Source organism: Pyxicephalus adspersus, chromosome 8 (genome assembly GCF_032062135.1).
Source record: "Pyxicephalus adspersus chromosome 8, UCB_Pads_2.0, whole genome shotgun sequence".
NCBI classification, from domain to species: Eukaryota; Metazoa; Chordata; class Amphibia; order Anura; family Pyxicephalidae; genus Pyxicephalus; species Pyxicephalus adspersus.
Window position 1 is genome coordinate 44,712,124 of NC_092865.1, and position 15,818 is coordinate 44,727,941.

General features: G+C 41.5%; 1 protein-coding gene across 1 annotated transcript in view; it reads left to right on the forward strand.

The window, feature by feature from the left end:
- The first annotated feature begins 11,029 nt into the window (after positions 1-11,029).
- GNAT1 (G protein subunit alpha transducin 1) overlaps positions 11,030-15,818 on the forward strand; it is a 10,529-nt gene continuing 5,740 nt past the window's right edge. Inside the window, exons 1-3 of the mRNA XM_072420333.1 lie at positions 11,030-11,299; positions 15,191-15,233; positions 15,388-15,529. Coding sequence (XP_072276434.1) covers positions 11,194-11,299; positions 15,191-15,233; positions 15,388-15,529 — 291 coding nt within the window. The 5' untranslated portion in view covers positions 11,030-11,193. The remainder of the gene's footprint in view (positions 11,300-15,190; positions 15,234-15,387; positions 15,530-15,818) is intronic.

Genomic DNA, 15,818 nt, shown 5'->3' on the forward strand with positions numbered 1-15,818 from the left:
CCAGACTACAGCTCCCAATATCCATAGTCCTATCCATACTTCAACTCCCATTATTTACCTATCTTATCTGGACTATGAATCCTAATATCCACCCATTACATCTGCGCTACAATTTCTATGATCTGATCATGTAATCCGGGCTACAGCTACCAATATTCATTATTCCATTTGGACTACAACTCTCATTATGACCTAATCTGGACTACAACCTCCAATATCTGCCAACCCATAATAACTACAATTTCTTCTAGAGATGCAAAACCTTTGTCCCTTCTCAGTGCTGCTGATTTGCTGACACCTAACTCAGCTACTTCCTGCCTATGCACCCAAGTGATGGCCCCATGGCATTTCTTAGGGCCCGCTTCACAATGGTGACAACAGAGGATCAGCCTTAGAGACCTTCATGGCAGGATCATCCAGTGAAATCTGCAGATTTACAGAGTTGAGAGAAAATAGTGTTAAATCTGAGATTTCACTGATTGGGTTACATTGACCTCACCGCATGTAAACGATAATAATATATCGGAAAATTCTTGTTATTTGTAGAAGTAAACACGCAAACATCTGCTCCGTGTCACCATAAACATATCTGCAGAGGAACGGGGGGTAGTCACATAACCACCACGGAATCCATGCCATATGATAGAGAATGCCAGCTGCATGGCCCCCTGAGGGTGAGGATTTACTTTATTCTCTTTTATTTTTCTCAGTGACTTTGTCTCCGGGCTGAGATGATGTCATCAGTCTGCTGCAGGCAGGAGAAAGCATTTCCTTGGTCTCCTGTCACTCAATGATTAGTGATAGGGATGGGTTTCCGATTTGTCTGGAATCTGCGTGTTTGCTGCGTTTTGATTGTTCGATGTTCCCAAGGGAGGAATTTATCACCGGAAAACCTCATTAAAAATAAATGAATTGTCTCATTCTGCTGATCTCATTGCTACAGACGGCAGTGCAAGGTGACAAGATGAAGTGCCCCCCCCCCCAGTCATTTCTCCAGGCGCGGGACCCCCCCAACCTCCGCCACCGTGCTGAGCCACTAACCCATAAATAATGGCGCAGCGCCGGGCTCTATGTGAAGTTCATTAAAAGCTTCATCCATTTCCCAGAAATAACCCCCCCTCCTGCCCCCCTGTAGCCCCCCCAACCCTAGCAAATTTACTGCCTCTGTAAATTCCCATCTTTATTGGATGAAATAAGAATAGTGAATTATTTACAGAAGCAGAGAGAGCAGACAAAAAGCTAGGGAGTCCCCCCGAAACACACGAGACCCCCCACCCACGTCGGAAGACTTGGGGGTGCAGCCGCCAGCATTTACATGGTGATGTCATCACCTGCGGTTACATTTCTATTTAATAGGAGATTGATCACATGATCACACGTAGGAGAGTGTTCTCATCAACATAAATCCAACCACCCCCAACCCCCTTAATTCACTTTGTAAATGGTGGTTGTTGTACAGTCAGTCGTCTTTTTTATTACAACCGCCGGATGTTGCAAGTAACCCCCAAGAATGTGGGAAATACTGCAGCTGTAGAGGAATGCCTGTCAACCGCCAATCAAAAACCTTCATCCATGTGAACAAGCCCTAAAGTAGGGTTCAGATCCGGGGCACGGACAAGCGCTCAGCTCCCACTTATTCTGCCACCTGACAACAGGGGCAATGAGTGGCACTGACTGTTCATTTTAAACCCCTGTTCATTCTCAATTGGGCTGTTGCTGGTCAGACATGTACAGACCCCCCTGGTGGCGGTTTGGTTATGTGAAGAAGTGGTGACTGCTCCGAATCCTCACCATCAGCCTGAACACAGCTTAAGTAATGCTGGGCATAGCCAACAGTGGGTACTGTGCAGTACTAACTGTCCCCTGTAGGGGTCACTGTTGGCTGTGGAGGCTCCAGGGCCTTAATGCACTGGCACACCTTGCACCACAGTATGCCCGCCCCTGAGATTCCATGAAATCTCTCTCGCTCCCAATGGACCCAGAAGCAGTTATGAAACAGATTGGCTGACACCGGCCCGGCCTGGCGATGGGTTAAACTTGGGCCTCCAGCAGATGGCGGGGACACCAAGATTTCTGTTATTTCTGATTTGTAAAAAGAATCACAAACTGTAAACACAAGATTTCAGAAACTCACCAAGGGATTGGCCCGCCATCTGAGATCTGACCCCTGACCCCCAACACTCATCTGTCTCAATTCATTTCACTCATTGTTGGTAATATTTGAAATTCCCTTTCACTGAGGGTAACCCCCCCCCATAGACACTCATCATGTCAGGGGAAGGGGAAAGCTGGATGCCGGAATACAAAGTCAATCAATCCGACCCCTGGGGATCAGGAACACTGAAAACAAACTCCAACTCTACAGAGGGGAATTACTGAAAGGGAATGATAAATAAAGTGAATAACAAGTGAATAAAGTGAATGTGTGATCACTACGACTCATTTAGACTTATAACATGTGTCAGTGCATGTGTATTCGTGTTGATGCATGTTATAATTATTAATATTAATAAACAGTATTTACATAGCGCCAACATTTTATGCAGTGCTGTACATTAAATAGGGTGAAGTCGGAGTTATACTTTTTACAGTGATTTAGGCCATATGTACAGCATGGCAGCTAGGAAACAAGAAGAGATCAGATTCTTGTAGTTTCATTACTGATTCCCCTAAACATTGGAAAACCATTTCATCAGAATAAGCATATGGGGTAATATAAATTAGATGTCCTTTGTGAACATTAGATATCAAAATCAGGACATTTGGATTGAATTTCACCATTTCAGTAGAATGTGCTGCGTAGAATGTTGGTGCTATATAAATACTGTTTATTGATAATAAAAATAATATTATTAATATCCGGCACAGGTCACATGGTAAAATGTCAGGCTAATTTAGAAAACGTAAAATCAGTAATTTTGTAACCAAATCCATTTCAGCAATATCTCTCAGCTCATCTCTATTTCCAGGGACTTCAATAACCTCCATCGGTGACACGTTGGGTTTCATTCTGCCATTATTGGGGACACAAGGCATTTGTTTTCTTCCTGTGTCTGGCCTGCAGAGAATCTCAGTGACTTACCTAGATCAGGGTATGTGTTCCTGGGGCAGATACAACATAAAGTCCCGAAGTGTGACTTGTAACAGCTGCTCAATGGGATCTCAATAATTCAACCCCCCTTCCCACTACAACAAGCCTCTAGAAATATTTGTGGTTTCACGCTGGGTCTCATTATTTTATTTTACAAGGTTAGGAAAACAGTCAGCAGAGAGAATCATTTCCTGCTTTGTGCTCTCTAAATATATTTATTTGTGTAAATAATCCCTCTTCAAGTGATGGGGTCACAAGCTCGTCTGAGGGGCTTGAAAGGTTGGGGGGTAGCTGCTGCCACAAGCTGGGGGGTTGTGTGAGATTGGATTTGGGAGCCAGACGGGATCAGCAATCCGGCCACACACTTCCCCAGAACTGGTCCACGCTGTCTGCTCACTCCAAAAATCATTTCCATGTTCAGACAGTGAAAACACGGCTGTTTATTTGTGGCGGTGAATGACAAAGTTCAAGTGACAACTCATAAAAAGCTTCTGATATATGGGGATCAAACCAAACAAACTCTGGGTTTATTAGAGGGGCGACTCCTCTCCAGAATTTATCTTACAATGTGAGTCAGAGGATAGGAAGACATTTATGTATGTGAGATGGGGAATATAAATATCTCTGTGTCCAGGAATCATCTTCATCCAGCACAAAGATATTGGCTGATTTATACATTGATATTGGATGAAATATTATTATTATTATTATTATTAATATTATTAAAGAGTATTTATATAGCGCCAACATATTACGCAGCAATGTACATTAAATAGGTGTTGCAAATGACAGACAGATACAGACAGTGACACAGGAGGAGAGGACCCTGCCCAGAAGAGTTTACAATCTAAGAGGTGGGGAAGCAGCATACAATAGGAAGGGGGGGACGTTCATGTCTTCTCCTTCGTGAATTCACATTGCAGGGCGTTCGTGTCCTCTCCATGCATCCATCTCAGATAAAATCTCCAAGCCAAGGGAGGATTTTGGAACTTTTATGGAGGACCCTAAGCAGGGAACTCAGGATCCTCCAGTTCTTTGAACCGTGTCAGCTCTTTGTGGACCTTGCAGGTCTGGATATGCTGGTTCTATTGGCTTTACTACCATAGCTGGTCCATCACCACTGATTTCATCTGATATTTGAAGAGGAGAAAATGGGTTCAGTCTATATGGAGGTTTGGTGATTGAGGTCCCATGCCCCCAGAAGATTTTCAGAAATCTGTGCTCAGAATAGTCTGTGATGACACAACATGGAGAATGAGAAGGTGGAAGTGTCCAACTCACCATGGTGTCCACAGAAGGCCAATGTGATAGTTACATAGTCAGATTGAAAAAAGGAAAATAAACATTTCCAATATAAAACCCTATAGACTCAGCTGATAGTGATGACTTCCAAACTACGGTATGTCAAGAACTGTAATGCCTTGCTGCTTCCTCACTTCCCACCTTGGATTGGAAGGCATTGCTATCTATCATGCAATCCTATTGCAGGTATAAGCAGTAATATCAAAAAATGTCATGCCATGAATGATTCTTATCTAAATCCTGCAGACAATCACAAGAAATAATCTGAATAATTCTTCACAAATCAGGAGAATGTTGTACATTAGATGACAGCCCCTGAAGGTATTGCGTTTTCCATAAACCTGACACAGCCCTTCTGAGATTAAGTATCATTGACCCCAAGAACATCTCCAGAATTCCATTCTTGGGAAACTTTTCTAACAGCTTTTAGAGTCGAGAATATCCCTGCATGAAAGAGGGAAACGTCAGTCCTATAGGGGATGTTTGCTTGCATTTTTGCATTTCTCCAAGGTTAAAAGACATTTTGCCTCTGAACTGCTGCAAAACACAAGGGATGGATAGCGGTGGTGGGGGGGGGGGGGGGGGGGGGAGATATGGGGCGAGGGGTTAGGTAAAACATATCAAAACTTTTTAAAGTAGATGCTGGTGGGAGCGCGACCCAGGAGATTGATCCTGCCACATTGTGTGCAGTTGTAGACGTAAATGAAAGCAATAACAACAAAAAATCAGAAGACAAAATGCCACCTCTTCCTCCGGGGTGCCCAGCGAGTTTGCCTAGGTGAGGGTGACGTTGTTGGGTAAATTTTTGGGAATGCCGAGGATCTCAAGTTCCAGCACTATGATGCTGGAGATACTTCTAATGAGATTTGGAATCCTCAGCTTTTCCTGGGATCCCATAATGATGATCCCCACAGTGGGTGACCCAAAAAAGCGGATCAGCTTTCAGTGTTTTTTTATGAGGGGATTCTCATAAGCAAGCAAGCAGGGACAATTCTAGAAATAATGGTGCCCCTGGCTGAATATAAAGTGGAGCCCCAAATGCACAGCATTCCATCACTATATACTCCCTGCCTTTCTGTAAATTAAAGAACTGGAGAAGATGGAGGCCCTGGGAAATTGCCCATTTGCCCCCTCTAATACCATCCCGAGCTGCAAGGTAAGTGGACTTTTATTTGAAATTCAAAGTTCACTTTAACATCTCAGAAATCTATAAAAGGAAACTGTAACAGCAAATCACATAAAGTTTAAGCACAAATGTAAAGCAATCATCTGTCCATTCTTCTATTTATTGGAAAGGTCACCGTGACTTCCACCTTCAGGTCGTCTCCTTTTTTATAGCCAGTGAAAGGCTTGTCAGGGAAAATGTGTATCAGGCCGGGGTCAGAGGTAGCAGACGGGTTTTCATATTGATTTATTTGCGGCGGCCCAGTGTCACTAATAAGCAGCTGTCACCATGACAGAGGCTACTGGAGGAGGTTTGTAACTCAAGAGACGGCTAAGTGCCTTCATGATGGTCGGTCATACAACACTCATGAAACATCAAATTCTCTCCCGGCCATTATTATCGCTCTTTATATCCCTGACATGGAACCATCAACACTCAATGAGAGGGAAAAACAAAACTCCAAGCATTAAATGACCTCAATGGTAACTGAATCAGCAGAATAGAAAGCTTGCGGTGACAACGAATGAAGAGATAATGACAGCTCAATAGGATTTCAAGGACCCGGCAAGAAGACAAAGTTACAGCAAAGACTTGGCTGATGTGAGGGAAGAAATGATGAACGAGGGGCCGATATATTGATCATCACAAACAATCCGCTGTCCAGCTATTAACAAATGATGATCAATATATGTATAATTCTGCTAATCTAATCAATGCATGGGGGGAGAAATGATGTCACCAAAATCCTCCAAGGAAATGTCACTATTTCAGTAAAATGTATTGGGAGGTAAATCCAAGCTTACAATTTAAAGTTGGTTGAATCTGCAAGGTCACTGCCTGTTGGTCTTCATATCTAAAATAATGTTTGCTTTCCATAGGCTTTAGGCCAGCAGGGTCTGTAAGGTGAATACACGGGTACATGAACATTGCAGATTCATCGAAACAAAACGTGTGCAAAGTCTTTCCACAGTCTGAGTAGAAAATCCTGCATGCTTCAGAGAAGGAGTCTTGTGGGTGGAGCAGTGGCCTCTCTGTAGAGATCTGACACTTCCCCTGCAGAGTCAGGACAAAAGCTCTTCATATAGCAGCTTAGTTAAATGGAGTAGGAAGTTTTCTGGATCTCTGCAGACAGACTATTGCTTCCATATAGAGAGCAGGGCTTTATCTCTGCAGCATGCTGGCATTGTACAGACTTTTCTATTTGAGCCGTGGCTGCTTTCTAAAGAAAACTGTAAACTTTGCACACATTTACTTTTGATGCCCCTGGAATGTTTCCAATAGAATGACTTCACCGATTTTTGTTATACCCCAAACTGGCTGATGTTTGCTTTCAGAATTCTTTGCACTGAATCTGAATCCTTAAAACAGAATTACAAAGTAAAGTGAATGTATAGATTCCCTGCACACTCATGGTGGGGGTCATGTATTATTCACTCTCACATTCACCATATTTTGGCAGCTTTTGAGTTATTCTGTACCAATGACCGGAGGTATTTCATGTAATGATCGCCTCATCCAGGCCTCGGTCACAAAGCTACCACTCTATTGATCTGGAATTTGATGCGCGCTATTTTTGTCATCTCAGATGCCGAATCCTAAATAAGTGATGTTGTTATTGATCTGTTACAATGTAGCCGAGAGTTTTCCTGCTCGCTGAATAATCTCGCCGTTACCTTGATGTATTGGAACATGAAGAATAACATTACAACTCCGATCAATGCGATCCTCAGCGGCTGCCAAATGAAGCATATACCCCCATAATATTCCATTATATCAGGGGGGAGGCGGCGGTTACAGCCCAATTATTGTCTCAGAAATAGAATCGCTTAGACGTTGTACTGACAGCCTGCAATGCCAAAATATTACAATCACTTTCCTGGTATAGTGCTATAGGGTAGAGCTAGTGCACTCAGTAATCAGCACAGAGCTGGTTAGACACGCCCCTCTCTGATATAACACGCCCCTATCTAATCTAGCACACCTCACTCTGCTCAGACACGCCCTCTCTAAACCACGACACACCCCTCACTGGTTAGACACGCCCCTATATAATCTGACACACACACCATCTGGTCAGACACGACCTCTTTATGACCTGACACACCCCTCACTGGTTAGACACGCCCCCATATGACAAGCCCCCTCTGGTCAGACAACCCCCCTCTGTGGTAAAACACCCCCCCATCTCCCATCGTCCATGACATGCCATTATCTAATCTAATACACCCTATCTCAAATCAGACAACCCCCCTCTATGGTAAGACACACCCCTTATCCAATATGACACGCCCCTATCTAATCTAACACACCCTATATCTATTCAGACAACCCCCCTCTATGGTAAAACACACCCCTTATCTAATATGACACGCCCCTATCTAATCTAACACAACCTATATCTAATCAGACAACCCCCTCTATGGTAAAACACACATCCTATCTAGTCGGACACATGCCTCTCTATAGTCAGACACACCTCCTATCTAATCTGATACACCCCCTCTGTAATCTGACACACCCCTTCTTTGATCAGAAATGCCCCCATCTAATCTGACATATACCCTCCTGGTCAGACACGCCCCCCTATATAATTTGACATACCCCCTTACTGATTTTACACACCCCCTCTATGGTCAGACACACCACTATCTAATGGAAGACACGCCCATTCTCTGATCTGACCTTCATCCTGTCTAATCAGACACGCCTTTCTCTATTTGGACACACCCCCTATATAATCCGACATACCCCCTCTCTGATCTGACACGCCCATATCCGATCAGACACGCCTCCTGTCTAACCTGACACTCCTCCTTCTGTGTGAGGTCATAAGGGGTGTGGCTGTTACACAGCTCTGCCAATATAGAGCTCTGGAGGGGGAGACAGAATCATTGTTTTTACAGGAAGTGGCGGCAAATGTGCTGCAAGACAGAGCGTCACAGAAATGTAACAAAAAAGGTTGAAAACTGGATTTTATTTTAAAAAATGTCATATCTAATAGCACGCAGTGCACAGAGCAAACCAAATGCCCTCCAGTTGGATTTCCCAGTTACTTTATCACACATTTACTTCTTGTTTCCCTAAGAATCCAATTTCCTGGAGTCCTATTAATGCAGAATTCAGCTGTCACTTCTGTGTACATTGGCTGGCTCAGGAAATTCGGGGTGACGGGAAAACATTGTGAGGTGGAAGCAGTTTGGCCTATGCTGGGAGTCTTGTTAGGGTTACCAGATGTTGGTGGGGAGTTCACCGTGCTCAGGATCTTTACATGAGGTGTGATCAGGCATAAATATTCATTTCATGGAGGCGAAGATGGGATTCCAAAAATGTTTGTCTTGGATGTGATGATCACAAACTATATGTAAGAGCAAACAAACTGAGAATTATTAATTCCATATCAGTGCTATAAAATATTAGAACAATTCTATAACTACAACTAAATGCAGCTATAAAAAAAGACAATTCTGCCTCTTCTGTACCCAACAAAACCAGACGGATGATAAAGGATAATGTATAACATCTATACTATGAAATGTACTTTAGGCTGCCATTTCACCCTCTTTTTTGCTGTTGTATCCCTCTGCCTTGTTTCAGGTTTATGGTTGTTGCTGGTTATTTTTCTTTTTAGTTCAGAAAATTCAACCAAAACCTAAAAAATAGAAAAATTACAATGGTATACTGCTGCCATCTTGTGGCCAATGTGTTCATTACAGTCATATTCTAACTAAAATATGTATTGATGGCTCCTGTGATCAGATAATAAAATCATTTACCCAAATGTATTACAATGCCACACATATTGTCATTACAATGCAAGAGATAATCAGAGCAGTTAGTACAATCATCAGGCAAAGCATTCACTGATATTTAGAAATACTAGAGAGTTTTGCAGACCATTAATGATGAATCCTGAGCCGCATATCCAGTTGATTCATCAGAACTAATAACATTTGGAAAAATAAGTAACTGTTTTCAATTAAAATTAACTGAAAATTGTTAATGAGAACAGAAGCTCATTACATTTTGGTTTTGGGTATATACACACACACACACACACACAGTTTGTGTCCCTGCCACCACAATGGGAAGATTTTCCCCAGTACTTTGTGTCTCTGCCCCTCCCACAATGGGGAGATTCCCCCCAGTAGTTTGTGTCTCTGCCCCTCCCACAATGGGGAGATTCCCCCCAGTAGTTTGTGTCTCTGCCTCTAGCAGCATGGTGGATTGGTGGGTGGCACCCTTATCCTGAGAGCACTTAGGTCCCAGGTTAATGCCATCTGAGCATGGTAGGGTCATTAGATTGTGATCTCTTCAGACACATGACTATAGATTTTCTACAGCGCTGCAGAATATGTTGGCACTTTATAAATACAAATTAATAATGCTGGTTGATAACAATATTAAATAATTGCTTTATATTCCTGATAATTGTCCTGAAATAACTCCTCCATGTTCTGTTTGCAGATTTGTGACTTGAAAAGGTGATCTGTAATATTAGTGATATAAATTTAGTCAGCAGAATAGGAAGTGGGGGGATGGAGTGTCTCTATTGGATCCCCCTAATGGATCCAAAACATTTACAAAAAAATCACTAACAGAACATATTATGTTAGGTGGGTGAGATGGGTGAATGTGCCAAGGTTCAACAAATCTGATGTTTGAGTCAAACCACAATGAAGTCTATAGAAGGTGAATCTTTACATGAATTGAATTATTATTCATAGTGTTCTTTTCTGAGTCAATGTTATTTCCCCTTTCCTGAGTGAATAGCTAGCTATTCAAAGAACATTCCCAAAACACGAAGGCACGTTAGCCCAACCTTTCACAAACTGATCCCAGGCACATTCACCCATCTCTATCTACTTAATACAAACAATAAATCTTGCTCCAAAAGAATATTTTAGTTTTCTATTTGTCAAACTGGAACATTCACATTTCATTCATGAACATTCACTCTGGACTTTGCACCCCTCTATATGATTATTAAAGAGCCTTTTGACCTGATGTGAGAATTTGTTAGCTCAGCTTTGTGAAAACAGTGAATCAGCATTCATTTTGAATAGCCAATCCTGTGCTGTAGAACTGAAAAAAAGAACAGAATTTTGGCTTGCACATGATTGGTCGATTGAAGTGATTACAGATATACTTTAATATACAGATGAGTGAATATTCTCCTCTTGTTTGGTAGGTGGGCCTCTGAATGAGATGTTTTCGACTCTTATTATTGGAGGTGTTGGTGAATGCAGGATACAGATGGCTCAGTGTAAGTCTCCCGGACTCAGCGTATGCAGAGTATTAAGATAAACCTCTTCTCTGGATCAGGACATCTATCTGTTCGGGATAGAAACTTCCGCTGAGCTCAGCAACACACACACCTGACTGAGCCCCTCACCTGTCCTTGGCTCCCATAGGCCCCACTGGGTCACATGACCACTTGTGGCTGTAAAATCCTGGTGGGAATTAGAGAAGATGAGATTTGGAAGAATTGCAGGACTCATTCCTCCGGTGACCCCAGTGGTAGTCAGTCAGGCAGTTATCCACCCGTTCTCCTCCCGTCACCCATAAGGAGGACTGCCAATCTTTATCCGGAGGAAAGTCACTGGTGTGTTGTACTCCCCTCTTGGGATACAGAAAGATGGGAGCCGGGGCCAGCGCTGAGGAAAAGCATTCCCGCGAATTGGAGAAAAAACTAAAGGAAGATGCGGAGAAAGATGCCAGGACTGTCAAACTGCTCCTACTGGGTAAGAATTGGATGATCATGGTCAAAATATTGATAATGGAGATGAATACTGGGCCAGATATTGGTAGAATGGGAGGTGAAATCCTAAATTGTCAATCTATTGATCAGTGTAATAGTAATAATAATTATAAAACTGAAGATAAGAAACAGAATTAGTGACGGCCGGGTCATTGTAACAGATTGGAGGTTTCTTGTTAAAAGCTTTTACTGTGGAAAGGACAAAGGAAAAAAATGAGAAGCAATGGAACTGCAAACTCTGCCAATCAAATTCCACTTTTCATTTTCCCATTAGCAGTAAAGAATTCTGATTGGTTGTTATTGGTTTCCTGTTCCTACAGATTCCATAAATCGTCCAAACACAACACAGAAACAATATAATTCCAATGCTAAACCATCACTGCATGTTGGAGATATTCGTGTTAGAAGTCACCATATCTACAAATCTCCAGCTAGTGAAATCCAATTTAAACCAATTTAAATATTTTTTGTATGTACCAATAGCTTTGTACTGCTATAGGGCCCGAAGACCTAACTAGATTCCTTAATCTAGTTGTAGCATTTGATAAATTCTTTCACTTATATATTTGGGGAACCTTTCAATGGCAGACGAATTAGAATATTATCATTTATCACTGGAGGAATTGCCTCTGATTTGGCTGCAGAGGTGGGGGGTCATTATTGGTTTACTACAGCACCCATCACATGTCGTTAGGACTCTGATACCCCGAGCTCCTATAGAGGGACCGTACAGAGCGAGCTAACTACAGCCGGAGGGTGCAATGAGCAACCCCAGTATGGTATTTAGGAATTTTCTATTTCTCTATATTCTATTTCTATTTCTCTAATTTGTCCCATGGATTTTGGTTTCTCTGTATCCAGACGGGTCCTATATATAAATAATTTTGGTTTCTTGCAAGGACCCATATCCCACACTGCTCAGAGGGAGCCGAATATATGAGTTTATATAAAATAGGACATACCTAGGAGTTTTTGGATATTTTTGTCTTTCAGAAGAAGTGATTTTTTTTTCTTTGCTTCTAATTAAATATTCATATATAATTAAATATATCAGCAATCAGAATATAAAACCAGACAGAAATCTCCAATGCAACACTTTCCCTGCATTGCATCACCCAATAGACAGGGCAGCAATGTCTCCTGTAGTCAGACTGAGATTTGGGTTAAAATAATAATCCCTCGAAGGTTTACAAACAGATTAAGGGCAGACAAGGTCTCTACCATATCAGAGTGAGAGAAGCAGCACCTTGAGGCCGGTAATCTGAGTATTTATGGTAATGCCATTTGGAAAGAGAAGACAGTAATGAGAGCGGATTTCTATCCACACAGCTATGAGCTCAGATATCTGGAGGGTTATATATGTTTATTAACATGGATAAAGTTCACAACCCCCCCCCAAACAAAAAAACAACACTCACCACCCGCAGGGAACTCTGAACTGCCTTTTACATACTGCCACTACATAGTGGCCCCTCTAAAGGTCAACTCTGGGCCCCTAATTACTGACTGACCTGTGGAAGTTCCACCAGGGAGCACCATGTCAAATGACTTTTAATCCTTTAAATAAAACTCCGCTCTGACAAATGCACATTTAACCTTTAGGAATTTGCTGACAATCTGCATTACTTGCATTTTGCTTGCATTGGCCATTAATTGCTAGCAGATATCAAAGTATTTCTAAGTTACTGACTGTTATAAAAAAATCTTTGGTATTGATCTCTCCCCCTCCTCAAATAGTTTGATCTGACACTTACACACCTTTGTAATAAATCTATCAGATATTGCACATTATACTGGAGATAACACAATCAGATTATACCAGCTGACCACACATACTTACCATACTTTACTACTTTTCTCCTCTCACTGAACCTTAAATAAACTTTTTCATTACATTGAGTGATGAAGTCAGCATTGATTGTGTCAATGTCCTCTGCTGCTGAGTTATATAAAATATATATATTTATTCACAATATATTCCATTGTATTTCTGGCTCTGGCTGTCTATTATTATTATCAATATTATTATTATCCAGTATTTATATAGTGCTGACATATTACACAGCGCTGTACAAAACCCATAGTCATGTGACTAGCTGTCCCTCAAAGGAGCTCACAATCTAATGTCCCTACCATAGTCAGATGTAATTATCACAGTCTAAGGTCAATTTTAGGGGAAAGCCAATTAACCTAACTGCATGTTTTTGGTATGTGGGAGGAAACCGCATTACCCGGTGGAAACCCACTCAAACACCATGACCTGCAACCTCCATGCAAAACCTGCAAAACTCCAAACCTGCAAACTCCATGCAGATAGTGACCTGGCTGAGATTCGAACCTGGGACCCAGTGCTGCAAAGGCCAGAGTGTTAGTTATTACAATACAGAAAACTCTGCAGGGACTTTCCGGGGTCTGGGAGGTGAATTTGCTGATCCAGCTATAGCTTCTCTATCCCATTAAACCTGCTCTGTCCTTAGTAGGAGAAGCTTAGAGCAAACACCTTGAGTACAAGGTCAGGGCCTAATCCCAGCCGGACACATGTATGTAAAGTATGGGTAATATATACCCTGAGATATAATAGGTGTGTGATAGTCATTCCACGACACAAAGGTTTAGGATAAACTCTGTTGTTTAAATTTATGTTTAGCCCGGTACCTTCTATCATGAATAGTGGAAAATTTTAATTGTAAAGGGGAGTTAACCCCAAAGATTTCTGGTACAGCCAGCAACCAATTCCAAAGGATAAAAATATTCATATTCCATATGAAGAAAACTAAACGCATTCACAATAGGGTACATCAAGTCCAATCACAGAGGAGAGCGCCATTCCTTCCAAAAATAAAGTGTGTAATATCTGTTTTTTGTAATGTACCGGTAGTAAATGCTTTTACATGGGGGTTGTGATGATCATTAATGTATCTGCTAATCTTTTTATGTAACAAAACGTTACTGGAACCTGAAATAACAATATGGACCAAAGATCAGCAAACCATTAATCCCCAAGACAGGTGAAGGGATGTAATTTATGATCGGGTTACAACAGCCCCTGACAAGTGTGGGGGTGCATTATATACGACCTTTTAGATTAGGTATACTTACTAGCCCTGGCTGATGATTTGGACGGCTAGGTGCAGCATTCACCTGGGGAACAAATGGCAGCCAGGTGCAGTATAAGAAGCAGGGAGGCTGGCAGAGGCTGCAAACATTTGAAAACACCTGGACCACATATGAATGTGAATGTCATAACTGCTTTATAAATAGAACTCAAATTTAACATATCTATCCCCTAAAATAATAATGTAACCTCTGTTGTATGGAAACATGATGTGTGCATGCTCTGTGTCTCAGGGCACCACTGAAATCAGCTAACATGGGGCACCAGTTATTGCTAAGCCATCCGAGGAGCTATAGAGAGGTGAGCGGGCAATCAGAGGGTGGCACAAAGTTTGTGGTACAAACCATCAGGGTGAAGTAGGGCAATGTTTGTACTTTAGCGGTGTAGCAAAATATTGTATTACGGTAACACTATTGTGGGGTATAATTCTATAATTTGGCTTTGCATATCATTGCTGTCATTGGGTGAATTTGGGAATTCTGGAGGTGGAATTAGACCACCGAAGCTCTCAGGAAGCCAGCATGAGATAAAACAGAGAAGCGAGGATATGAGAACATTTCTGCATTCACCATGTGTGGATGATATGCATAGATCAATATACAACAAACTTTATGCGGTGCCACATTTTCCTTTCATACATCAAATAAATCACACAGAAAAAGAAAAAAAATAATAATAATAATAATAATAATAAAACAAAATAAAAAATTATCCATAAAATACAATGAACTGACCACCATGAATATTTTTTGTTCACAGGAGCTGGTGAGTCCGGGAAGAGCACCATTGTAAAGCAGATGAAGTAGGTTCAATGTTTATATTCTATATATAGATTGTCTCCATTCATCTTATCAAACCACGGCAAAGAATTCACATACATTATATTTATATATTATTGCATTTTATGTACAGCATGAGAGGAGTTAAACATTCTTTTCTTTTCCATTTGCTTTTAGAATTATTCACCAAGATGGTTATTCCCTTGAAGAATGTCTGGAGTTCATTTCCATTATTTATGGAAACACCCTCCAGTCCATGCTGGCCATTGTGAAAGCTATGAACACGCTGAACATCCAATATGGCGACCCAGCACGACAGGTATGAGGATGGCTATCATACAATCTCAATATAGACAGGTTCTCTTTTATTTTAGGATTCTCCAACCCTCTATCACTGGATATGTACTGGGAGCATGACACATCTATATAAGCCTTGTACTGAATGATGGTCATGTTTAGGCTGAAATACAGATGGTGGAGCACGAGAACCAAAACTTTAAATAGGTTCTTTATAAATTATTATTATTATTATTATTATTAATAAACAGGATTTATATAGCGCCAACATATTACGCAGCGCTGTACATTAAATAGGGATTGCAAATGAC